Source organism: Mastomys coucha, unplaced genomic scaffold (genome assembly GCF_008632895.1).
Source record: "Mastomys coucha isolate ucsf_1 unplaced genomic scaffold, UCSF_Mcou_1 pScaffold4, whole genome shotgun sequence".
Classification (NCBI taxonomy): domain Eukaryota; kingdom Metazoa; phylum Chordata; class Mammalia; order Rodentia; family Muridae; genus Mastomys; species Mastomys coucha.
In genome coordinates, this window is record NW_022196910.1 from 1,332,157 (window position 1) to 1,355,718 (window position 23,562).

The following is a 23,562-nucleotide window of genomic DNA, read 5'->3' on the forward strand; positions in this document are numbered from 1 at the left end:
TGCCACCACAGAGCTGCAGCAGCCTGTCCCTGCTGGGGTGGGGAGTGCTACCACAGAGCTGAGCTTGCACTTGGGCAGTGTGCTCTCTCTGCTATGCTTAGTAACCACTTATGACCAATAGGTCCTTACTGTCCAGCCTCCACAGAATGGTCTTCAGTATAGGCCCTCAAGGTCCCCTGAGGACTGGAGTTCCCGTGAGCCCCACCCCCCCACCCCCTTCCTCTGGTGTCCTTACTCGTTGTAGCATATGCATACAAATACACACAGGCTCAAACACAAAATGAGTTTAAAATTGTACTTTCATTACATACTGCTAATCCTTGAGAGTCTTACGGAGTCCCACAGGTTTGTAAAACAGGCCACAAAGTGTCACAGCACAGCAGATCCCTGATGCTGAAGACCCACAAACTGGCTGCAGAAGCCAGAGATCAGGCTGTGAGCTGGCCAAGTCACTGTGTAGGCTGCTGGGGAAACTTAACCAACTGCCCACTGGGACCCACGCGGCAGGGGGATGTGCCTGCTGGCACACTGCTGGTGTGACAGATGCAGCTGTAACCGACTGCTTACGTCAGGTCAGGTCAGGTCTAAGGCCTGACTCACAGCTCACAGGTGATGTCAAGAGCCAGGGCAAAGTCTTTGGGCGGTCACAGTCCACAGCAGAGATGTAACTGCTATTGTTGTTGGCAGCATCTGACTCTCTGTAGCTGAGGAGGACCTGAGCGGATCTTGCTGGGATGACAGGCGTGTGCCTGGTTCTGTGATGGTGGAAATGGAATCCAGGGCTTCAGCTAGGTAAACATTCTACCAACAAGGAAGCCCTGACCTCTCCTCTATGGTTTTGATGAATGGCTGGGATATGCCTGTCAAGATAGTTTCTACATCATGACTATTGTCAGCCCAGCCAGTCACAGAGTAACTGAGCCAAGCTCCTGAGGAGAGCTCACTATTTCTATGGCACAGTGTCCCCATGGCTGCCACTCACCAGAGAAAACAACCATATCTATATCAGGCTCCTAAGGCTCAGGACATGGCCCAGAGGAAGGAGGACTGGTGGGGGCTGGAGCTATCCAAGGCTCAGGACTCTACTATAACTCTCCTAAACTCAGCAAGGCCTGCTGCTGCGGCCACAGAGGCAGCCTGCCCAATCTGTCAGGAGCCCTAGGGATGCGCATCCAGGACCTGTGCTGCCAGCTTTCCAGTGACAGCCCTGTCCCTGTAAGGACATCCCATAAGCTCACTGTTCTCCTGAGCTCAACCTGGGTGGAGTCATTTCTGTTATGTGGGTGACCTTTCTGGGGCAAATAGATTTTGTTTACATCTCCCCAGAAGTCACTTGAAACCAGGGCTCTCAGAGCTCACTCCTTCTGGTTACAAACGCTTCAGGGAGAGAATGGGTGTCACCCGAGGACCTGCTGTACAAACAGGCAGGGAGCACAGGATCACTGGCCCAAGACATTGATGGACAGGGTCCCCACCAGAATGCTTGGGTTTCTTACACAGACCTGGCTTGCTAGCTCTTGGGAGTAGGGATCCCAACTCGGCCTGAAACACTGCAGGAGGTCCTGATCTCAAGATGGTAGCATGAGGAAGGCCCCGGCTGCCCCAGTCCTCACTGGAGACTACACACAGTGCGAGGAGCTGGGGACCTTATTTTTAAGCTTCCCCTGCAGGGACCCAGCGCTGGCTCTACTCCTCTCCAAAGAGAGCTGAGCCCCTGACACCAACCGTCACCCAGATGTTACCCCTATCTGCCTCTCCAGGCAGCTGGGTGTGGCCAGGAAGGCCCTGAGCTGAAGCCGTCACCAGTTCAGGGGAGGGCATGGACAGAGGACAACTGAGACCACAGGGCTCAGAGCAGTTGGTCTCAGAGTGGCCTCCTCCCGAACCTCCCTCCACTCGGGGAAGAATCAGAACACACCCCAAGCACTCTCCATGTGGCCTAGACACCCACCAGCCATGTGTGCCTCCCACAAAGTTCCTTCCATGAGGGATTTGGGGGCCACAGAGGGCCCAGAGTCCACATCCCAAACTCGCCCGCCTCTTGTGTTTATAAAGTTTTATTGGTACACAAATAAGTTCATTCCTGTGACCATGGTTCCCCCCACCCACCCAGCAGCAGAGCAGCTGTGACAGGAGCCAGCAGAGCAGAGAGCTTCCCTTGTCAGAGTACAGCAGCACTGTGTGGACTCAGGATGGGCTCTCTGTGAAAAGTGGCTTTTGTGTAAAACGGAAACGGGTAGAACTGCCTCTCCTCACTGTGGTCATTGACCACACAAAGGCGCATTCACGGTCACCCACCACACCACACCACACACACGGCAGCCTTTCTACTTCGTCACCAAGGGGACAGCACAATGACACTCTTAACAAGTCAGGCTCTTCCAAGAACCAGTTCTAAGGCACTGTGTCCTGGTCACACCTGGAAGACCTGGAGACTAGAAGCCCCGAAAGCATTCTCACTTAGACACAGCCCCCAATACCACCATTCCTGCCCCATTCCAGGGGCAGGAAAGCAAGACAGCATGGCCAGGAGCAGGATATGGGTCACCTGAGAAGGAAGGTAGGGGACCCTCAGGAACAGAGACCTGCACAGTGCCACTCAGACCCATGCACACTCCTTTCCTGGTTTACAAGAAGAGAGAGATACAACTTGGGATAAAGTCTTTAAGCCAGGATCACAAAAAGCCATGGGGTTCAGACTGCCACCAAGCCAGCTCTCACTCAGAGAGTTAGTTTCACTCTTGGGCACCAGGACCAGGCTGCAACCCAGCCAAGAATGGCACCCTGCCTGTTCCCCACCAGATATGGGAAAAGCAGGTACAGCTACAGCCATGCAGGATAAAGTCCAGGCGACATCCATCACCTGCCCAGTAAAGTCCCCAAGCACACAGATTCACTGTTCAGCCAGGCCCACCCTTTGCTCCTGCTGCCTCGAGCCCTGAGTAAGAACTGGGTTCTCACTGTTTTGTGGAAAGAGCTTCCCCAAGAGCAAGCAGTTCCGGCTTCAGGAACACACGCCCCGTGCAGACTGAAATCAGCTCATCCCCGGGAAAACACCATGTCTTCCACCTTGGGCTAGCACCTGATGCCCACAGTACCTTTCCTCTCCCACCCTTGGCAAACTCCTATTCATCCTTCAGAACCTGTCATTGTCACTGTCCCTGACAGTCTTCCATCAGGGCAGTAAAAAAGAGACCCACAAAAAAAGACAAGGAGAAAGCCTCAGTGGACATCACCTGCTCAGAGGGCAGTTCCCAGAGATGGCCAGTGGCCTGCTAAATATGATGCAGAGCCTTGGACCACTGGCAGGATGCAGCAAGCCCTGACACACTTTCAAAAGCTCATGCCCAGCCACGAGCAGGATGTGGGGATGAAAGCAGCCAGAGAGAGATGGTGGCCATGTGTGAGGAATGCCTTAATGCTTAGCCAATCGAGGAGGCACATGCCAGCCAGCTGTGCCAGCACTGGGGAGGCTGAGGCAGGGCTGCAAGCCCACCACCAGCCTGAGCTCTACAGGGAGACCCTGTCCCAAAAGTCTGTACTCTCAAAAAGGAAAAGAAAAAGTATGTTTAAAAATGACCTAGGCTCTTGTTCCACGAGCAGAGTCCATGAGAAATGTAGCATGCACTTACAACAGGACGCACAGGCCACCCTCAGGCCGTCCCCCGACGCCCGAGGACGCAGCACTCCAGGACCCACTGGGACTGGACCCACAAAAACAAAACAAAAAAGGAGTTGCGATGCAGCACGTGAGATAACGAGGCTGGTGTTTTGCTTTGAGTTCCAGGCTAGCCAAGCCTCACATGGTGTTCAGGGGCAGCCAGGGCAACATGGCAAGTCAGAGACCAGCCTGGACTGCAGAGCGAGCTGGAGGCCAGCCTGAGCTGCGGAGCAAGTTGGAGGGCAGCCTGGACTGCAGAGTGAGTGTGGAGCCAGCATGGGTTACACAGTGAGTTCAAGGCTAGCCTGGACTACACTGAGTTCAAGACCAGCATGTCACCTCTCTCTGAAAGCAAAGCCCACCAAAAGCCTGCCTCCTGCCAGGGCGCATCTCGCGCACACCTCGCGCACACCTCGCGCACACCTGAGGCGTCCGCGGCAGAAGCTCGTCCCCAGCGTTTTGCATCGACCCTGAAGTGGGGACCCCCCCTCCCGCCCAAGGTCACAGAGCAGAAGCCGGGGAGCGCGGCTGCAAGCACCTCGGGGGCCTCGCTGGACAGCCCCGGGGATGGAGCGCGGGGACTCGTCCCATTCTGCAGAAGGGGAAACTGAGGCTGGCAGGGACGGCGGCGGCGTCGGTTGGGGCCCCGGGGCGCAGGGCGGGCTAAGCCCGGCTGGAAGTCTGCGGTGGCAAAAGCGAGTGGACCGCAAGGTCACAGCCACGGTCAGGAGTGGCGGGGCCGAGCCTACCGGCCGTGGCGCTCACCTGGGCCGCGAGTAGCAGCAAGGCTGCGGCCAGCCGCGCCGCCGCCATGTCCGCCGGTCCCACCGCAGCTCTAGGCGGAAGGTTTCCCGGCAACGCCTTCGGGACCCCGCGACGCGCATGCGCCGAATCTGCGCGTGCGCGGAGGCCCTCTCGTTAGAAAGGGGCGGGGCGGCGCCTGCCCAGAGCGACGCGCGGCGACAAGATGGCGGTGAGCATTGCTAGAACACGGAAAGCAGGGTTAGGGGCTCGAGGGACAGGGGGAGCGAGAACAGAAAGACTGAAAGGAGAGTGACGGACGCCCGAAAATAGGGAGCTAGGGTGCTGAGGGGTAGGAGCCACGTGGGACTGCGGACTGGAGACATGGAGATGCAGACCAGGTGACATGGGATACCGACGACAGACATGGGGTTGCTGACAGGGTCCATGAAATGCAGACAGGAGGTAAGGATGCAGACGCGGGACATGGGGATTGCAGACCAGGCAGCATAGGGGTGCCTACAGGAAATAGTGTAGATGGGGGTATAGGGATGCAGATGAGGACGTGGACATGCAGACAGAAGTGCAGACTCAGGGGCGTAGAATTCAACTAGGGGGACACTGGAGATGAGGATGCACACAGGGTTATAGGGGCTTGAGGTGGAAAGTAGTCCCTAGGTGCCAGGCCCAGGCCACAGGGATGTGGGAAGGCCGAACCTCTCTCCTCAGCGCCCTACTCTTTAGCAGGACAAAGAGAAAAAGAAGAAAGAAAGCATCTTGGATCTGTCTAAGTACATTGATAAGACCATTCGAGTGAAGTTCCAGGGTGGCCGGGAAGGTGAGTGATTACTGTGGGACTCCCTAACACAGAGCTTGGCTCAGCAAGCAAGGAAAGCCACATACCACAGGCATTCCAATAAGGGCTAAGCTTGGGCTATCATGTACCATTGAAAGGTATGTCCCAACTGTGGGTGAGGAAACGGAGTCCCAGGAAAGAGAGCAAAGTGGAATTAACACCCAGACCAGTATGGATGGATCCTGAAGGAAGGGGCCAGGATCCATGAGGCGGTGGAGGAGGCAATAGGAAGATGTGTCCTTAAGCACCCGGACTTGGCAGGAATCCAGAAGGTTTCCCAATGGAAGGAGGATTGAAAGTTCCAGGCCAGTTTAAGTTATGTAGCAAGACCCTGTCTCTAAAAATCGACCAGGGGCAGGGCTTTATCTCTGTGGGTAGATTGCTGGTTTAGCATTCGTGAAGCCCTGGTTCTATTCCCAACCCCATATAAACCTGGCGTGGTTGTATAAGTGTGGCATTCCAGCACTAGGGAGGTAAGTCAGGAGGATCAGGCTGCCTAGTGAGTCTGAAACCAGCTTGGGCAAGTGAGACAGACAGACAGACAGACAGATGGACAGACTGAGGGAGGAGAGAAGAGGGAGGGAGACAGAGAGAAACAGACAGACAGACAGACAGACAGACAGGGAAAAGGTCTGTTTTGAGTTGCATGGAAACTGTAGAATTCAGCTTGGGTGACAATAAAGTTTTATTGACACTCACTATCTATAGCCCCTTCCATTCTGGAAAGAAGAGGGTTGGAGTCCCAGTGACCAGGCCACCACACTTACCCATGAGTTCTGTGATGGCAACTGTTCCTGAAGTCCCTATACCAGGTTCTGTGTGTATTGGGGTGTGGACTGACATTCTTCTCCATGTCTCTTCCCCTATGTTCCTCAAGCTAGCGGTATCCTGAAAGGGTTTGACCCACTGCTCAACCTGGTGCTGGATGGGACCATTGAGTACATGCGAGGTGAGCTGGCCGAGGTTGTCACAGCATGATGCTGGGGGCCTGTGGGGGCCAGTTGGTGACTTAGGATGCAGGTCACACCTGATTGCTGCAGTGTCTGAACACCAGAGGGATGGCAAGCTTGCCAGGCGGGTCCCAGGCTTGAGACTTCCAGCTCATCCTCCTCAGATAGCTGGCTTTCTCCTCAGCTCTCAGGGAACAGCAGGGGTGGTAGCCACTGTCCTCTGCCAGGAATGTCTGCCTGCATCAGGGACTCCAGGGCTCATGGGATCTCAGCTCTGTGTAAGCAGGCCCACCCTGTAATGCCCTGAGCAGATCCCCTACCATCAGATTCCCCCTCTCCAGCCCTCATGACAACTATGTATTATTGCTTACCAGCTCCACCTGTTGTCCACCCTCTCCAATGCTTCTGCTGCCCAACAGATACCCCTTGGTGTTTATGGCGTCAGCATGGGCTCTTTAGGGTTCTTGAAGCATGCTCTTCCCTCAGCCACTCTCATGGTGGTGTGGTATAGCCCCTGCTGGTCCAGGGGTTCCAGCGCATCTGGATCTATCAGTCCCTGAAAGAGCTGTGAGTGAGAGCTCTCAGGGCCCCTCTGAGGTCCTGGCTGTGGCATGCTCATGGAAGGATGCACACTTAATTCCTCTTGCCTGTCATCCCTCCAGACCCTGATGACCAGTACAAGCTGACGGAGGACACTCGGCAGCTGGGGCTTGTGGTGTGTCGTGGCACCTCGGTGGTGCTCATCTGCCCACAGGATGGCATGGAGGCCATCCCCAACCCCTTCGTGCAGCAGCAAGACGCTTAGCTGCAATGGAGGGCCGCCCAGCCCCCAAAGGAGGGCAGCTCAGCCCTGGGGACCTGCCTTCCATGGGGCGAACTTCTGTTTGATGTTTTGGTCTTTTGTTCTTGTTTTGTTTTTTGTTTTTTTAATAAAATTGCCCATGTGAGCATCCTGGTGCCCTCCCCTTCTGCTCTGTAACTTTGATCTTTGAAGAAGCCAGGGCCAGGTGGAGACCTTTCTCAGTCACTGTGGTCCAGGGCAGAGCACAGCACATCCGGGGACCAGCACAGGGATGGGAGAAACCTGGGCGCCTGAGGTCCCCCAGCCCAGCCAGCCTCACCTGATGGGCTATGGCAAGAAGACCACTCCTAGAACTGCCATGACCTGGCCTTCCTCCATATGGCATCCCCTCAGCACTGGCCCATGCCTGTTCTCTCTGCTCAGGGGAACCAGGAAGACCTGAGAAGAGGACTGGCTAGCAGGGGTCCTGGGCCCGGAGGTTCCTCAGGCTGGAGAGGCTCCCTGCAGCCTCTGGCACATGGAGCACAGGACACCACGGCTACAACCCTCAGGGGGAATCAGTCCACTCTTAAGTTTGGGGAGCCTAGCAGAAAACATGACTCCATGAAGATGTGACCCAAGGCCAGAGTCAGTCTCCCTGCTCCTCAGTAGAAAAAACAAAATGTGCAGCCAGCCAACCAGCCCTACCTAGCACTCCCAGAAGCCAAGGAGGATATTAAGTAGGGGCAGCCAACCCTCCCCTCAGCACCCCTTAAGTTAGCAAGGCTTGTCCACGACCCTCCTCAAAACGCCACCTCCCCTGCAGGTAACAAACCATGGAGAGTAAAGTCTGTGCCCCCCTTCCTCACACTGTGTAACTTAGGGGGAGGAACTACAATCTAGGAGTGTGGACACGCCAGCCCTGCCATAGAGCAGTGACGTCACAGGCCCTGGAGGCTCAGAGCTCAGAAACTGGCATGAAATCACTTCATCCGGGAGTGACCGACCCAGTTTCTAAAAGCTAACAGCTGCCTGCCCATCATGGGTGGATGATCTGCGCAATAGGGTGTCTCCTGCTAGGTTCCAAGTTACTTTTCCTTGTAGCCCTCATGCTTGAGTAGGCTGTGCATATGCCAGGTCATGACAGGGACTAGGAGCCAGCCTAGCACTTGTCCCCTGGAGACAGAAAAGTGCAGGCCCTTTCTCTTTGGGGCCAGCAAATATCTGTTGGCCCTGCACTTGAGAGACCAAAGCAGAAGGGTGGCCCGTTCCAGGACAGCCTGGGCTACAGAGCAAGACCTCATTCAGCCATACAAAAAACAAGCCAGTGACGGGGGTCCACGGGTAAAGGTGTTTGCCTTCAAGCCTGATGACCTCAGTTTGGTCCCTACAGAGCCTACAGAGGAAAAACCTCCTGCAAATGTCATGGTGCTTGTACTCTAAAATACAAACACAGAAATAAATAAAATGAAAACTACAGTGGACAGCCACATGACATAATGAAGACCTTAATGCTCCTCTGTGGATGTTTGTTACACAATATGACACTGCAGAAACTTGCTGGCAGCCCAGCATTGAATTGCAGAGTGTAGTACACAATATGTATAGAAGAATCCCACTAGTGGTGAGCATTTTTGTTTGTTTTTCAAGACAGCCCCTGACTGTCCTGGAATTATGTCTGTAGATCAGGCTAGCCTTGAATTTGCAAAGACCCGCCTGCCTCTGCCTCCTGAGTGCTGGGATTAAAGACCCATCCATGCCTGGCCTCTAATTTTTATTTTAAGTTTGAGGTTTCACGGGTGCGTGACTGTGAGTTTTGTAGACAATGATGTTCTGCCAAAAAGCCAAAGGGTCAGATGTGTCTGAAGAGTCCCATGTCACCTTGGGATGGGAAAAAGTGATCAAAGCCTGGGGAGCTGGATCCAGCTCAGTGTTTTAATATTTTTAAAAGGAGACATTTAATATTTAATGTTTTTCCTTAATATTACATTGAAATTTTAATATTTTACTAGGAGTCAGAGGGGAGAAAGGCAGACAAGGAAGGAGAGACTATGGAGACTTAGATGAGGGCAGAGGAAGCAGAGCAGGGGGCAGGATCCAGGGCAACAGTGCAGCAACACACAGGATCCAGCCTCCCTCCCACTCTACTCGCCAGGCTGACTGGCTGGCCCCTGACTCCGGCCCAGATCCCACCGGATCCTGCCCTTCCAGCTCCCCAGTGGCCAACACAGGCCTCAGGGCTGCATCAGGGGGCTCCTGCCATCAGTCCAGGGGCCCAGCCTGCTGCACGTGCCTGTCACCCTTGGCTTGCAGATCTTCGCAGAGGCCCTTTGCAGAGGTCTTGTGCAGGGAGGCCCTACTCTAGGATACCCTGCCAGAGACACTGCAGACTGAGACTAACAGCCAGGCCACAGCATGACCGCAGATCGACAGGACACCCCTGAGCTGCCACTGTCACAGCAGCTTCCAGAAGCTTCAGGAAGTGGGCCAGATCCTACGGGTACTTATGGTCAGCAGTTCTGCCTCTCCTCACCCCACCTGCCTTGTCTGGCTCACCCAGCCTTTCTCCATTTACATAGTCCCCATTCTGCATTTTGATAAAGAGCTGAGGCCCAGAGATGGTGAGAAACTCCCACCTACTGTCTTACAGCCTCTACCTAACACAGGCTGCTCACAGTACCTCTCCACTGCTGCCTCCCTCTCCTCTGTGGCACCCAATCCTTCTCTAACTACACAGGACGTGGGGATGCAGATTAGGCGACATGGGATGCTGATGGGGGACATGGGGATACAGGTGCCATAAGGAGGGTCCAAATCTACAGGGCTAGCTATGTCTGTAGCTTGAAGACAGTGCTTGCCGGCACTTATCAGGCTGCACTGGGGACTGGAAGGCTGGAGGATTACAAGTTTAGGGTCAAAAACAAAAAAACAAAAAACAAAACAAAACAAGCCGGGCGGTGGTGGTGCACACCTTTAATCCCAGCACTTGGGAGGCAGAGGCAGGTGGATTTCTGAGTTTGAAGCCAGCCTGGTCTGCAGAGTGAGTTCCAGGATAGCCAGGGCTACACAGAGAAACCCTGTCTCGAAAATAAACCAAAAACAAGTTTAGGGTCATCTTTGGCTACACGGGAATGAGGAATCGGGGGAGGGGTAGTGGAAGCAAGTGGGGACAGAGTCTAGCCAGGACAATGGAAAAGGGACATCTCTCTCACACCACAGGTGCATCCCAGACAGACAAAGGGAGCCCTTGCTCCGGCCCTGGCGTAGTCCCGGAAGGACCCACCTAAACCCTAACCCACCTATAACAGACGTGTCACCGTCTGCTCAGCGACCTGGACGCCTGAGGCCTGACCCAGGCTGGCCATGAGAAGTGGATTCCTTCAGGAAGAATCCAGGCACGGTTGGCTTCTGGGGAACACATCCCTCTCCAAAGGAGCAAGTTAGGATGCACCAGGGAATCCAGCCCCATGTCACAGCCTGAAGCTCTGGGATCTCTCTGCAGCTCTTCCAAAGGGGCCCAGTTACCTCTGCACTTCCCATGGGCTCTGCAGCTGTCCCTATCTGGGAGGGGAGGGGCAGGATCCAGGTCTCTCACCCAATAAAAAACTCTAGTGGGTGAGCTTAGTGGCCCTCTCTCCACAGCTCACTCCCAGTATCCAGCAGGGCTCACCTTAAGCAGCAGAGCCCACAGGGCCTGTAGCCACTAACATTCTCATGCTGGGCAGCAGTGTGATCAGGAGGGGAGGGGGCAGACAGTTAAGGCAGGAGATGGAAGTCGAGAGGGCCAGACTGGGTACTGCATGCCTGGGAGCCCAACTATGGGACCGCTGAGCCAGGAGGATCACCAATTCAAGGCCAGTCTGGGCGGTATATTCAGACCCAGTATCAAAAAAACAAAACCTGGCTGGCCGGATGGACCAGTGGCTAAAGGCCCTTGCTGCCGAGTCTGATAACCTGACTTCCATCCCCAGAACCCACATGGTGGTGGGGAGAACTGACTTCCACAAGTTGTCCTTCGTCCTTGACATGAACTCAGTGGTAGAAACCAGATCCACAGCCACTTGGGGATCCACCCACACTCCCCCTTCCACCTAGTGCCTCCCTGGCTACTGCTGTCAAAAATAGGTTTGTGATTCAGCCATATCCATAGGGTCACCTGACATCACTCATCCCCTAACTCCTTCCTTCAAAGAGATGTACAATCTACACCTACACAAGTGTAGATCCAAACTAGAAAACCTCAGTGAGCCAGCAGAGGGCGTGGTCAGTATGGAACCCCACCCAGAATCCCCCAGTGAAGGGCTTGGGGCATGGTCAGGGGTGGAGCCTCACCTACAATTCCCAGTGAGGGGCTGGGGGAGTGGTCAGGTGTAGGGCTACCGTCAAGGGCTGGGGGCGGAGCTCCGGGGTGAGCACTTGTTCAGCATTGGCACCTTGGGTTCTTTCCCAGCCCCACAAACCACAAAAACCAATCGGCTCTGGAAAGTTCCCAGGATCTCACTCCCCCAAGTCTTTTAGACCCCAGAGGCAGAAGGGATATTTCCCAGCCAGTTTCTGAGATAGGAACCCTCGCTACCTGGGCATAGTCTTCGCCACACTAGCAACTGAACCCAGCCAGGTATGGAGGAGATGCACCTGTCGTTGTCCTGGCTCTTCGGATCACAGAAGTCTACATCGAGGTCTGAGGCCAGCCTGCATGACATAGCAACACTGTCCAGGAAAACCTTTATCCACAGGCTGCCAGGCCCGATCCCACTGAAGAACGCTGACACAGGAGGATGACAAGCTGCAGGCTGGTTAGTGCCACATAGCGAGATCCTGTTCAGATGAGGGCAGTGGTGAGTCTGTCCCAACCATGAGTGAAGGCACTTGGCACCCAGCCTGAGGCCTGAGTTCTGCCCTGGGACGCTCACAAGTTGACCTCTGCATGTGGCAGAAGCACATGACCCACACATAGAGTAGATGTATGACATAATTTTTAAAACTTGATGCTGGGGGCTGGAGCCACATAAAATAGTTGTTTTTTAAAACAAAACAAAACAAAACAAAAACAAGAACTGGGGCTAGAGAGACGGCTCAGTGGTTAAGAGTACTGGTTGCTCTTCCAGGGGGCTTGAGTTCAATTCCCAGCAATCACATGGTGGCTTAACAATCATCTGTAATGTGATCTGATGCCCTCTTCTGGGGTGTCTGAAGACAGCAACAGTTTTCAGACACATAAATCTTTATTCAGATGAATAAATCTTTTTTTAAAAAATTGGTGCTGGGCTTTTTTTAAAAAATTGTGGTGGTGCACAATTTTAACCCCAGCACTTGGGAGTCAGAGGCAGGCAGATCTCTTGAGTTCGAGGCCACCTGGTCTACACAGTGAGTTCCAGGACAGCTAGGGCTACCCAGAGAAACCCTGTCTGGAAAAAACAAAACAAACAAACAAAAAAAAAAAAAAACCAGGGCTGGTGAGATGGCTCAGCGGGGAAGAGCACCGACTGCTCTTCGGAAGGTCATGAGTTCAAATCCCAGCAACCACATGGTGGCTCACAACCACTCGTAATGAGATCTGACGCCTTCTTCTGGTGCGTCTGACAGCTACAGTGTACTTACACATAATAAATAAATAAATCTAAAAAAAAAAAACAAAAAACAAAAAAACAAATGTGTGTTTATATGTGGCCCAGCTTCGAATTCTGGAGCTCCAAGATCAGGTCCCCATGCCTGATAACAAGCACCTTTCCCTCCTGAGCCATGCTCTGGCTCTAGAGAGCTTTTCTTTCTTTTTTCCTTTTTATAGATCCGTTCCTGTTGCCTGCACGTCCGTCTGTGCACGTGTGTGCCATTTCTGAGCAGGCCAGATGGGGGCATCGGGTCCCCTGGAGCTAGAGTCACAGTGTAAGCTGCCCTGTGACTGCTGGGAACTGAACTCAGGAGCTCTGTAAGAGCAGCTGGTGCTCTATCCACTGAAAACCCCTCTAGGGTCAAGAGCCCGCCCCCTTCCTTCCCCTCCCCTCCCTCCCTCCCTCCCTTTCTTTTGTGTTTTGAGACAGAGCCTCTATAGTCCTGGCTGGCCAGGAACATGAGGCCATTTTTATATGTTCCCTTTGGGAGTGGGTGCAGGTCCTATGGAGCACAGAGGATCATCCCATATTATCAGGCAAACCCAGCTGTAATCCTCCCTGCCTAGAATTCTCTGTGTCTCCCAGGTACCCTTCAGGTAGTGTTTGTACCTCTTCCAATGCCACCACCCCTGTAACTGCCTAAACATTTATTTTTGACCACAGACAGCCTTGGGGATACCACATACCTGCTTAAAGCCACTGGGGCTTGTTAACCTGATTCACAGTTTACAGATGGAGCTATTAGGGCTCAGAGAGGTTTGTCACTAACCTGAGGATGCACAGCACTGAGCCTGCCAATCTGGGGCTAGGCTTAAGTCACCTGGAACCTGTCGCTTCACACCTTGATATCTGACCACTACCCTCTATGTACATAGGGAAGGCCACTGGTCAGGAGCTGGGGCAGTACAGATACCCCAGCTGCTTGGAAGGTGCCACACAACTATGGCAATCACGATCTAAAAGGGAAGAGACATAGGGCATTTCATTTCAGAACCCATTCCTGTGTATCCGGATCCTTACTGAAGTTCTGCATGGGGATCCCCTCGCTCTCCCCAGACCACACTGAGCATGCCTGTCCCCCAGGCAGTCACTGCCCCCCCAGCCACACCCACGCTTCCCCCATCAGCAGGAGCCACCCTTTTCACCCAGGTGGTCCATCTCCGTGGCAACGTCACCTCCACAGGTGGTCGTAGCCTTGGCAACCAGGTGCTAACTGCTCCACTGCCTGAGAGGCTGTGACCCTCCTGCAGCTCTCCCACGCAGCCTCCCCACTGAAGTGGCTCAGAAGAGCTGCAGGCTGGGGGTGGGGATGGGGGAAAATGCCAGGAACACTGAGCTCAGAATGGGCAAGAGACATCCCATGGTCACCCAGCAGCTGGGCCTGGGTACTTCACACCCACCACCCTCATCGAGGCCTTACACACAAGTTTAGAGCCTATTAAGTGCTGGCTGTATGCATTGCTCAAGCACATCTCTGTCCTCAGCTGACTCCCATGGGTGACACACTGGCTGAGGGGAGAGGGCAGGGGATTCCTTGGTCTTTGGAAACGCATGCTCTCCTGCTCAGACCACCCCTGTCCAGTTTGCCATCACTTATGTCGCTAGTTCAACTGGGAGTCTATTGAACGCTAAGCGCGTGCAGGGAGGCCGTGCTCAGAAGAAAGGGGGAAGGGCAGACATAAATAGGATGAATGAGTAAATTATAGGATATCTTAGGAAATTGCAGGGAGGCAGGGAACGGGGGACAGAAGGCGGCCGGGTGGGGATGTGAGTCAGGAGGAAGCAGGGGCGGGCAGGGCAGACGCTGGGGAAGGCGTTCTGCTCTGCAGCCGGAACAGCATGTGCAAAGGTCCTGTGGTGGGAGCCAGACCCCCTCGGCTGCGGCCCCGCCTGCTGTCGCTCTCTCTTCTGCAGAGTAATGAAAGGAAGGTGGATGGAGCCCCCTCCTGCCCTGGTCCCACCCCCCCAGTCATTAAAGCTGTAGTCTGCAGTGTTAGGCATGGGAGCTCCTTGGTCCTTGCGGGTGGACTAGATGGTTAGGACCTAGAATGGGACTCAGGCAGGCAGCCACGTCTCTGAGCCTCCCAGCATCCACCTCTCACTTTGGTCATAGTTTGGTCATAGTTTCCCAATAGCAAAGCCTGGTATACCATGTAGCTTTGTGTGCAGTAGGCACTCAACCAATGCTTGTCCAGGAGTCCCCAGAGCCAATGGTCACAACCTCAGAGACTCAGAGAAGGGATGCAATCCGCCTGGGGTCCAGCCTGGTGTGGAATTGGGGTCCACCTCCAAGGATATTGTGGGGGGGGCGCGGGCACGGGCTTCCTGCCTCTTGGCTCGGGCAGGGGCCTGGTCTGGGCCTCAGGCCAATAGGATAGTCTGGGAAAGGAGCCTGCTTGAGCCACAGGTAGCAGAGCTGCCTGCCACTAAACCTTTCTGTAGGACAGAGAGGGCACACAAGAGGGGTGTGCAGGGCATGCCCGGCTCCCTGCAGCTAGGCCTACAGGTCACCCCTCTCCAGGGACAAGGGCTGCTGAGCCTCCAGCACATTCAGATTGCTACAGCGAGAAGGACAGATCCCTTTCAGATCTCCCATCCTGGACCCCACGGCCTGAGCCCCCACCTTGGGAGGTGCTGGTCTGGTTGGGCCATCCCCCAACTCCTGTTTCCTTTCTGCTTAGGCTGCTTCCCACGAGGGAGCGCTGGGTTCCCACTCTCAGAAGGGGGTGGCTTAGGGGGGACCTCCGGGCAGTGTGGCCTTTCACCCGACAGGGCCAGGCACACACACTCCTTTGTTTGTAAATTTAGTTTATTTTGAGCCATGGCTTGTCAGTGTAGCCCTGGCTGTCCTGGAACTCACTCTGTAGACCAGGCTGGCCTCGAACTCAGAAATCCGCCTGCCTCTGCCTCCCAAGTGCTGGGATTAAAGGCATACACCACCACCGCCCGGCAATTTATCTTATTTTTAACTCTGTGCATTGCATGCAGGAGCTCACAGACCAGGAGGTGGCCTCGGGTCCCTCGGAACTGGAGTCACAGATGGTTGTGAGTTGCTATGTGGGTGCTGGGACCCGAACCAGCATTCCTCAGCAAGAGCAGCCAGTGCTCTGGCTGCTGAGCCTCCTCTCTGGCTCCTCCTCTTACCTCTGGGTTCTCGCCATGTTCCCCTATGTAATGTATGCATCCATCTACCTACTCCCCACACTAGGCTGTACGTGCCAAAGTGCACAGCGCAGTCCCAGGCACATGGAAGAAGACGGGAGGCCGGTAGCCACCGCTGCGGATGGCAGCTGGAGTTAAGGCCGGCAGAGGAGCAGCAGGGAGCCAAGGCGGGCTCTGGGACTCACGGAGGAGCAAGGCCACTAGGGATGAGACTTGGCAGGTGTGCGGTACAGTGCAGATGGTGGAGGCCTGTCCTGGGAGGGAGGAGACAGCGGAGAGTTGGCAATTTCCAGAACGTTCCAACGGGACAACCTGTCGTATCTGGGGAGCCCTCAAGCATTTCTCGGTACTTATTGTCTGCGGAGGCTCCGAGACAGGGATGTGCTAGGCACGCGGGGTACTCGGGTGCTGCGTCCCCGTCTGCCCGGGACCTGCTTCAACACGTGTTGTCGCGCGCGCCCCTTGCAGCTCGCGCGCGCCCTGGCCATGCGCACGGGAATGCGCGCCGGGGACGCGCACGGCGGAGCCCGGGAGGTGGCGGCGGTGGTGGCGGTGGCGGCCGTGGCGGCGGCTGGTGGCGGCTCCGAGCGGCCCCTTGCGCCGTCCGAGGAGGAGCCGCCCAGGTGAGTGACAGCGCTGCAGTCCGGGGACCCCTTCAGGCCCCCCACGCGCGCTCCTCTCCAGCCCTTCTGCACCCCCCGGGGAAACTTCAGGGTCCAACCCGCCTCCAGAGATGCAGAGCCTAGGGTATTGAGGGGCGCATGTGGGTGAGCATCCTGGGGGACGCGGAATGGTGATGCGCACTGCGGCAGGGGGACACCCGGGATGGAGCCGCGGCTGGGCGCCCTGAGATTCCCCGCCAGCCAGTGCAGGGCGATGCGCGCGAGGTGAATTGGGGGGGTCTACAAGCGGGACTCACACATTTTGGGGGTCTCGATCTCGTAGGGAAGGACTGGGCTGTTGTGCAAAGCCCCCCACTGGGCAGGCCTGTGTCCCGGTAGCGACCACAGTGTTGGGGGCGTCTGTCTATCCCATCCCACAGGCCAGGCCTGTGTCCCCTGGGCACTGGGCCTGACCAGGGAGGCCACTGGGCCCCATTCAACAAGTTGAGAGGCTCAGAGCTCGGGTTCCAGTTGGCCACGGTGCAGTGTTCCCACCCCACCTTATGATCAAGGGCTCCTAATGCCAGAGTCCCCAAGACACAGGTGTCCCTCCTCCCAGTGGGGAGTACTCAGAACTTGGGGGTCTGGTGCATTTGAGAAGCTGTATTGGTGCTAGTAGGCTTCTTGATGTGTGTGGAGGGGAACCCAGAGCCCAGGCAGGGCCTGAGACCCCGCTCAGTATGGTTTGGTGGGTGGGTGGGGCATCTGATGCCTGTCTTTGGTGACAGGGAGGGGCTATTAGGGCTTGGAACTTGGGAGACTTTTAGCAAGAACAGAAGTATCAGGCTGAGGATAACCCAGGCTGGCTCCCTGGAGGAGGCACCAGGTTACAAAGGTTGTAAGAAGTGTGTTAAGAGGTGAGTGACATGAGGTAGAGGGGCTCAGGTTGGAAGCAGCACCCCTCGGGGACTTGAGGGTTCAAAGAGCTCAGCCCTGTCCCTTCACCTCTGAGCTGCAGGGGAGGCTTATGGTGTCAGTTCACTCCATGGGTGTCCCTTCGACACAGACACCCACATGAGGTGGGGCGGGAGGAAAAAGACACCCAGGATGGGGTGGTAGGCTCAGTGAGGGGGTCCCTCAGCTTCCTAATTGCTCTTCTGTCCCTGGTTCCTTCCAACAATTGACACCCCATCCCGGCCACCACCTCCTCCCAAGACCAAGGTGTCAAGTCCCGGTCCAACCAGGCGCTGTCCTTGCATCAGGGAAGCTAGGATGTTGAAGAGTCCCTTTGTTAGCTCCCACCGAGTGGCACGCATGCACGCCCGGCCTCAGTGTTTCCATCTGTAGAGTGGGGGTGGCCGCTGCCATCCACCCCCAGCAGCAGCCAGGCACAGGCACATGATGGTGCCTGGAGGGTAGGAGCATACAAGGTCCCAAAGCCAAGGTTTTTGTGCCTCTTCCCCCGGGCACTCCTGACTCACTCGCAGCTCGCCAGGTAGGAAGGAAGCCTTTTAGAACTCTTTCCCAGCTACTGCTTTCTGTGTGGGCAGCCCGGGTGAGCCACCCACGGCCTCCCCTGTCAGTCTTGAGCTTGAGAACAATGAGGAGTTGGGATTTAGTAAAAACAGAGCTGGCGTGAGACTCGATTTCCAATGCTCACAGGTGAGTGAGCTGGGGTCCCCTTCACACAGACACCCAGGACCCCAGGACAGGGTGGAAGGCTCAGTGGGGGTCCCCTCAGCTTCCTAGCTGCTCTTCTGTTTCTGGTTCCTTCCTACGATTGACATCCCAACCTGGCAAGGACTTCCCCCCAGGACCAGGGTGTCAAGTCCCGATCCCCGAGTCTCCTCCCCTCCCACGAATGCTGCCATTTCTGTTCTCAGGGCTAGTGAATGAGCGGACCCTACGCACATTGCGGATTGAGTGTTTGCCAGTCTAGAACCTTCCTCTCCTTCACTGCTAGGGTGGGCAGTGGGGAGCTGCTACTCCCCTCAGGCTATTAAGGAAATTGGGTCAGCAGCCTCCCACCCCCAAAACAGTGGCCGGGGACCCACGGCAGATGGAGGCTAATTAGGCCTTAATGAATTGTCATGGATTAAAGGCCCAGGAGGGCTGAGATCTAGGACGGAGAATGTACCAGCCCTGGAGGTGGGGGCTGGGAGTATTCCCAAAAGTATACCTCAGAGAGGGGGTGCTGTGTGGGGGCGTGCCAGGCCTGTCCTCACCCCACTTTATCCCTGCACTCTTATTGTAGTGGGGGGGACCCATGGGTGAAGGACAGGAGGCCACTGAAGCCTGTCACCCCCAGCACATGGGTCCATCTTATTTTTTTCGGGGGGTGGAGTTGAGACAGGGTTTCTCTGTGTAGCCCTGGCTGTCCTGGAACTCCCTCTGTAGACCAGGCTGGCCTCGAACTCAGAAATCCGCCTGCCTCTGCCTCCCAAGTGCTGGGGATTAAAGGTGTGCGCCACCACTGCCCGGCTCACAGGTTCAACTTTCCCAGGCCAGGGCCTCAGTGTCTTGTGGCCTAGGGGACCCAGGATGCCACAGCCATACTCTGCCTCCCCTTGGGCCAGAGAGTTAGGAGGCTGGGAGGAGAGACCTCTGTTTTCCAGACTGTCCCATGAGTGTAGGCCTTGGGGACCTCTAGCCAACCCCCACAGTGTGGCTTTGGTAGGTGTTAAGACCTCAGAGCAGGGAACAAAACCATCTTCCCATTAACGAGTGACAGTGTCTGGATGCCAGACGCCACATGCCACTCCCTCCTCCAAACCACCTCGACCCTGGGTGCGAGTTTCCCCCAGCTACTGGAAGAAGCCACCACTTGCCATTCGCACATGCTCCTTCCTAAGACCCAGGCTGGCCCAGGGAACATCCCCAGCAATGTCGTGGTGTGGAGGTCCCACCTCCATGGCTCATGGCTCCCTCCTCCCTCCATGGACTCAGGGTCACAAAATCTAGTTTTTCTGCCTCGGCTTCCTGCCTACTTCCTTCCCACAACCCCAAAGGTAACAGTGGGCCCCAGAAGATCCAGGACAGTCCTCAGCTTGGGCCCATCAGCCATGTCCTGTCTACCCGGGAGGTGGCCAATCCCTACCACCATGGTCCCATTTCCGTTAAGACCGAGATCAGCAGCAGGCATCCAGCAGGTGCTACTAAATGCTTGTTGAATGAAGGAATGAGAGTGAGTTGGAGACCTGCTCCTAACCAAGGCAGCACCTGGTGGAAGCAAGCCAATCAAAGGACAAGACCCCAGCAGCCCTGGAGTCCTGGTTGGCCTTCTGCAGTGTGGGAAGCTGAGGCTGGTGAGAGATGGACGCCTTTCTGCCCACAGAGACATGGTGGAGCAGGCCCTGACCCTGGGTGTCTGGACGGTGTGTGTGCAAATGTGAACACATTCCTGGAGGTCAGAGGCCAACGGGTGGGAGTCAGATCTCCTCTAACACTGTGTGGACCCAGGGACGGAACTCAGGCAGGCAGGTGTGACGGTAAGCGCTTCATAAAGCGTATCCGACTGGCTGCTCTCCTGCTCTGTATCTCTCCCTGGCTCCCTATTGTCCCAGGCTGAGTGGGAATACCTTTGCTCTACCAGAGCATGGGACAGGGTGACCCGATCCCTCTGTGCCACCCTTCACCATCCTGTAGCCCTGAACACCTCTGGAAGGTTTTCCAAACCTTCAGTTCGTTTCCAAACCTTTGTTTGTTCGTAATTTTTATGCCTGCTCACCCTCAGCGAACTACAGGGATACAGTAGGGACACCTGGTGTGGGACTCCAGGATAGGAAATGTCCAGAATGGGAGAATCAGATGTGGATTTGTGGATAGCTGGAGGCTGGAGGAGGGCAGGGTGATGGAGGTCTGAGGTAGAGGCATTTGTTATATGAGAATGTACTTAGAGGCCCTGGGGGTCCACTTGAAATCATGGGACCCCATCCCAGGGTGACATGAGCTACGGGTTGGGAGGAGAGAGTGACTGGGCAGGCTGGACCCTGCAATCAGGCCCTGCCAAGGCCACTGCGGTGGCTTCTCATGCATATTAATGAGTCATGTCCTTGAAGCCTTAGGCTTGGCTCTTCCACAGAGTTCATACTGGGCTTGCCAGACCCTGGAAGCCCACCCAGAGTGATCTCAGTGGTGGCTGCCTGAGCCAACCCAGACAGCCCAGCACCAAGGGTTCCACCATGGGGTGGAGTGAGAGAGAAGCCAGGTGGTTCTAGATTGTGCTACGTGAGGTAGCTATCCTGTGGTCAGGTGCACAGCCTCAGAGGGGCCTTTGAATTAAAAGTGTCCCTTTTAGACTCCCCCTCCCAACCACCCCCACCCCCGCAGTGTCAGGAATGGAACCCTGGGTCTCTGGCTGCCTAGACAAGTGCTCCACCCCTGAGACCACGCCCCCAGTCACTGGGGCATTCCAAGGGGGTTCCACCCCTGAGCCACAATCCAGCTTTCTTTTTTTTTAACTGTTTTTCTTTTTCATTTCTTTTTAACTCATTTGGGTTTGAGGGGGATATGGGTTTTTGTTTTTGTTTTTGTTTGAAACAGGGTTTCTCTGTGTAGCCCTGGCTATCCTAGAACTCACTCTGTAGACCAGGCTCACAGAGATCTGCCTCCTGAGTGCTAGGATTAAGCGTGTGAGCCATCATGACTGGCTAATTATCCCCCAGATTTATGTATTTATTCTGTATGTGCAGTATGTTGCCTGCATGTATGAGTATGCATCGCGTATGTGCAGTGTCCCAGGGAACCAGAAGAAGGCGTCAGATGCCCTGGGAACGGAATGTCAGGGTTTAGGAGCTGCCGTGTGGTACTAGGAGCCAACCCCAGCAGAGCTGTCAGAGCTCTGACTACAGGACTGCCTCTCCAGACTCTTGGCTTTTTTATCTTGAGGGAGGGTCTCACTAAGTTTCAGGTGGTCCTGAAATTGACATTCCTCCTGCCTGAGTTTCCGGGGCAATGGGGTAACAGGTGAGTGCTGTCACTCTCAGTACGTTTGGGAGGCCTCTTTATATTTGTTTGACGGAGCTGCCAGCACCTGGAGGGGTGTTAGTGGGAGTAGAGAAACGCACCCCTTTTCTTGGCTCCCTGTCCCTGGAGGTGGATTGAGAGGAGCCCAGGGCAACTCAAATGACACAAGGCCAAAAAGAGATGACTAGCCAGTTCTACTGCCTTTTCTTTGTCAGACCTCAGGAGGTTGAGGCAGGAGGATTGCTGACAGTTTGAGACCCGCCTAAGCTTTGGTGTGGCAAAGTCTACAGCAAGAACAAAAAAGCCACACGGTAGTCCAGTCCTCTGTAGGCCAGGGGCCAGGACCCAGAGAGATGGCTTTGAAAATAACCTTCCCCCAAGGCCACAGGGCAAGAGAGGGAACAGAGAAACCAGCCTATCTAGCCACTCCACTTCCCAGTGTCCCTGGACACCCTCTCCCTGCCTGCCTTCTTCAACTTGAGGGGCCAGTGATTGCCTTCGACCCTACAGCAATGCTCAGGCTCCTAGTATTCCTGCCGGGCCATCCACTGTCCCTCTCACTGAGAAAACACATGGGGAGGGTGACTCCACCTCCCACCCTTACATGCCACAGTCAGCACACACCGGAAAAGGGCAGGTAAAGTCCTGTAGGCACACAGCAAGAAGGGTCAGGGTCCAAGCTGAAAGCTGGCAGTTGCTTCGGACAGCTGCCCACCCTTCCCCCTCCCCACCACACCACAGCCCTGAAGCTTTTCAGTCACCCTGCAGAGGAGATGACAGGGCCAGGCCTGCCAGGAGAGGTTAGAGTTGAAAAACTAGGTCACCCTTTGAGTGGCCCCTGCTGAGCTGGCTCAAGAGATCTGCTGTCCCTGCCTGGTGAAGTAATTATAGAGAGAGCACTTGCCGGTGGTGCCCTGGAGGGATATGGTGGCTGAAGTATGACAAGCCAGGGCCAGAGCGGGTTCAGGGGCCATCAGCATCAGGGATCGCTCTGGGAGACGGTGGTTCAGTGACAGCAACCTAGAGACACTTGACCTGTCAATACTAGGCACTTTCTGCCAGATGTGGCAGGTCTTTTCTGAGCCTAGCGACTCCGGAGGCAGAAACAAAGATCAGGTGTTTAAGACCACCTATATAGGCGGTTCCAGGCCAATCTGGGCTACCTGAAGCCCCACTTCAAAAAACCACACGTGCAGCAAAGTCCGAGAGGTGCTCTGGTTCAAGGACTAAACACTGGGAAGCTTGTAGGATGCTGTGATGGGAATGGCTCAGTCGTGAGGTGCCATTGCACAAGCCAGAAGACCTGAGTTCAAATCCCCACAGAAAAGCTGGCATGAGGGCACACTTCTGTATTTCAATGCTGAAGAAATAGGAGGACCCCTGGGGGTCATGGCTGAACATCCTAGCCCAATCATCAGACTTTGGGTCCCAAAAGACAAGGGTGAGGATGACTGCAGAGGACGTCACCTCTGGGCTCCACACAGGCGAACACAGCACAGAAAGACAGTGAAAGTGAAGACAGGATTCAAGGGGACTCCACTCCTGACCACGCCTCCTACCCCTTACTGGGGAATCCTGGGCGGAGCTCCCCTCCTGATTCTAGGCGTGGCCTCCACCCTGACCATGCTCCCTGCCCCTCACCGGGGAATTCCTAGCAGGGGCTCTCCTTCATACCTGTGCCTTCCTTTCAGTCTCTCCTCACAAGCCTGGCATACTTACTCATCGCCAGGGCTGCCCGTCTGCTCTGTGCTGGTAGTCTTGCCTGGGGGGCTTCAGCTGTTAACATGCCATAAATAGCTGCATGGCAGATGGGAAGCCGTGTTGCAAAAGAGGCCAGGCAGCTCAGTCCAGCTGTCCCTCTGCTACCTCGACCCCTGGGTCTGGGGTAGTCAGGCTGCCTGAGAGAAACACTGGTCCAGCCTAGTCAGGCCGGCACTGCAAGATGTCTCATCATCTATTGGCATCTTAGCTCCCTGCCCACTCTGGTCCCCAGTCCCCACCAATTGCTCCATTAGCGTTCAATCCAGCCTTAGGGCATTTTCTGGCTGTTCCTCCGTCCTAGCTAGAGTAACTATCTCACAGCCACTGAGGGTCATCACGATCATCTGGGTCTCTTCTCTTCTTTGTCACAGTACCAGACTCCAGACAAACTCAACAGTGTTTACTAGGCCTGTCGAGGTGCAGGGCAGGAATTTTCCTCTCCCTCCCTCTCTCTCTCTCTCTCTCTCTCTC

General features: G+C 55.3%; 3 protein-coding genes across 12 annotated transcripts in view; 2 read left to right on the forward strand and 1 right to left on the reverse strand.

Moving 5' to 3' along the window:
* Positions 1 to 4,556, reverse strand: part of Sppl2b (signal peptide peptidase like 2B) — a 13,206-nt gene extending 8,650 nt beyond the window's left edge. For all 5 annotated transcript variants that reach the window (XM_031349715.1, XM_031349712.1, XM_031349713.1 and 2 more), the window contains exon 1: positions 4,427 to 4,556. In XM_031349715.1, coding sequence (XP_031205575.1) covers positions 4,427 to 4,474 — 48 coding nt within the window. In that variant the 5' untranslated portion in view covers positions 4,475 to 4,556. The remainder of the gene's footprint in view (positions 1 to 4,426) is intronic.
* A 23-nt stretch (positions 4,557 to 4,579) lies between these two features.
* Lsm7 (LSM7 homolog, U6 small nuclear RNA and mRNA degradation associated) lies at positions 4,580 to 7,167 on the forward strand. Of its 4 annotated transcripts, none has more exons than XM_031349720.1 (4): positions 4,580 to 4,634; positions 5,150 to 5,240; positions 6,136 to 6,207; positions 6,871 to 7,167. In XM_031349720.1, exons 1-4 carry the CDS (start codon positions 4,629 to 4,631, stop codon positions 7,011 to 7,013), a joined length of 312 nt encoding a protein of 103 aa, XP_031205580.1. In that variant the 5' UTR covers positions 4,580 to 4,628; the 3' UTR covers positions 7,014 to 7,167. The 4 variants fall into 4 exon arrangements, with proteins under 4 accessions (XP_031205580.1, XP_031205579.1, XP_031205577.1 ...); XM_031349719.1 differs by having other exon boundaries at positions 4,582 to 4,634; positions 5,147 to 5,240; XM_031349717.1 differs by lacking the exon at positions 4,580 to 4,634 and adding an exon at positions 4,641 to 4,867 and having other exon boundaries at positions 5,147 to 5,240.
* Positions 7,168 to 16,002: 8,835 nt separating this feature from the next.
* The window catches only part of Lingo3 (leucine rich repeat and Ig domain containing 3), a 10,081-nt gene continuing 2,521 nt past the window's right edge, over positions 16,003 to 23,562 (forward strand). For 2 of the 3 annotated variants that reach the window (XM_031350140.1, XM_031350142.1), the window contains exon 1: positions 16,297 to 16,386. The gene's annotated coding sequence lies outside the window, so the exon portion shown is untranslated. Of the gene's footprint in view, positions 16,110 to 16,296; positions 16,387 to 23,562 lie in introns of those variants that run through there. The other variant, XM_031350141.1, reaches the window with a different exon arrangement.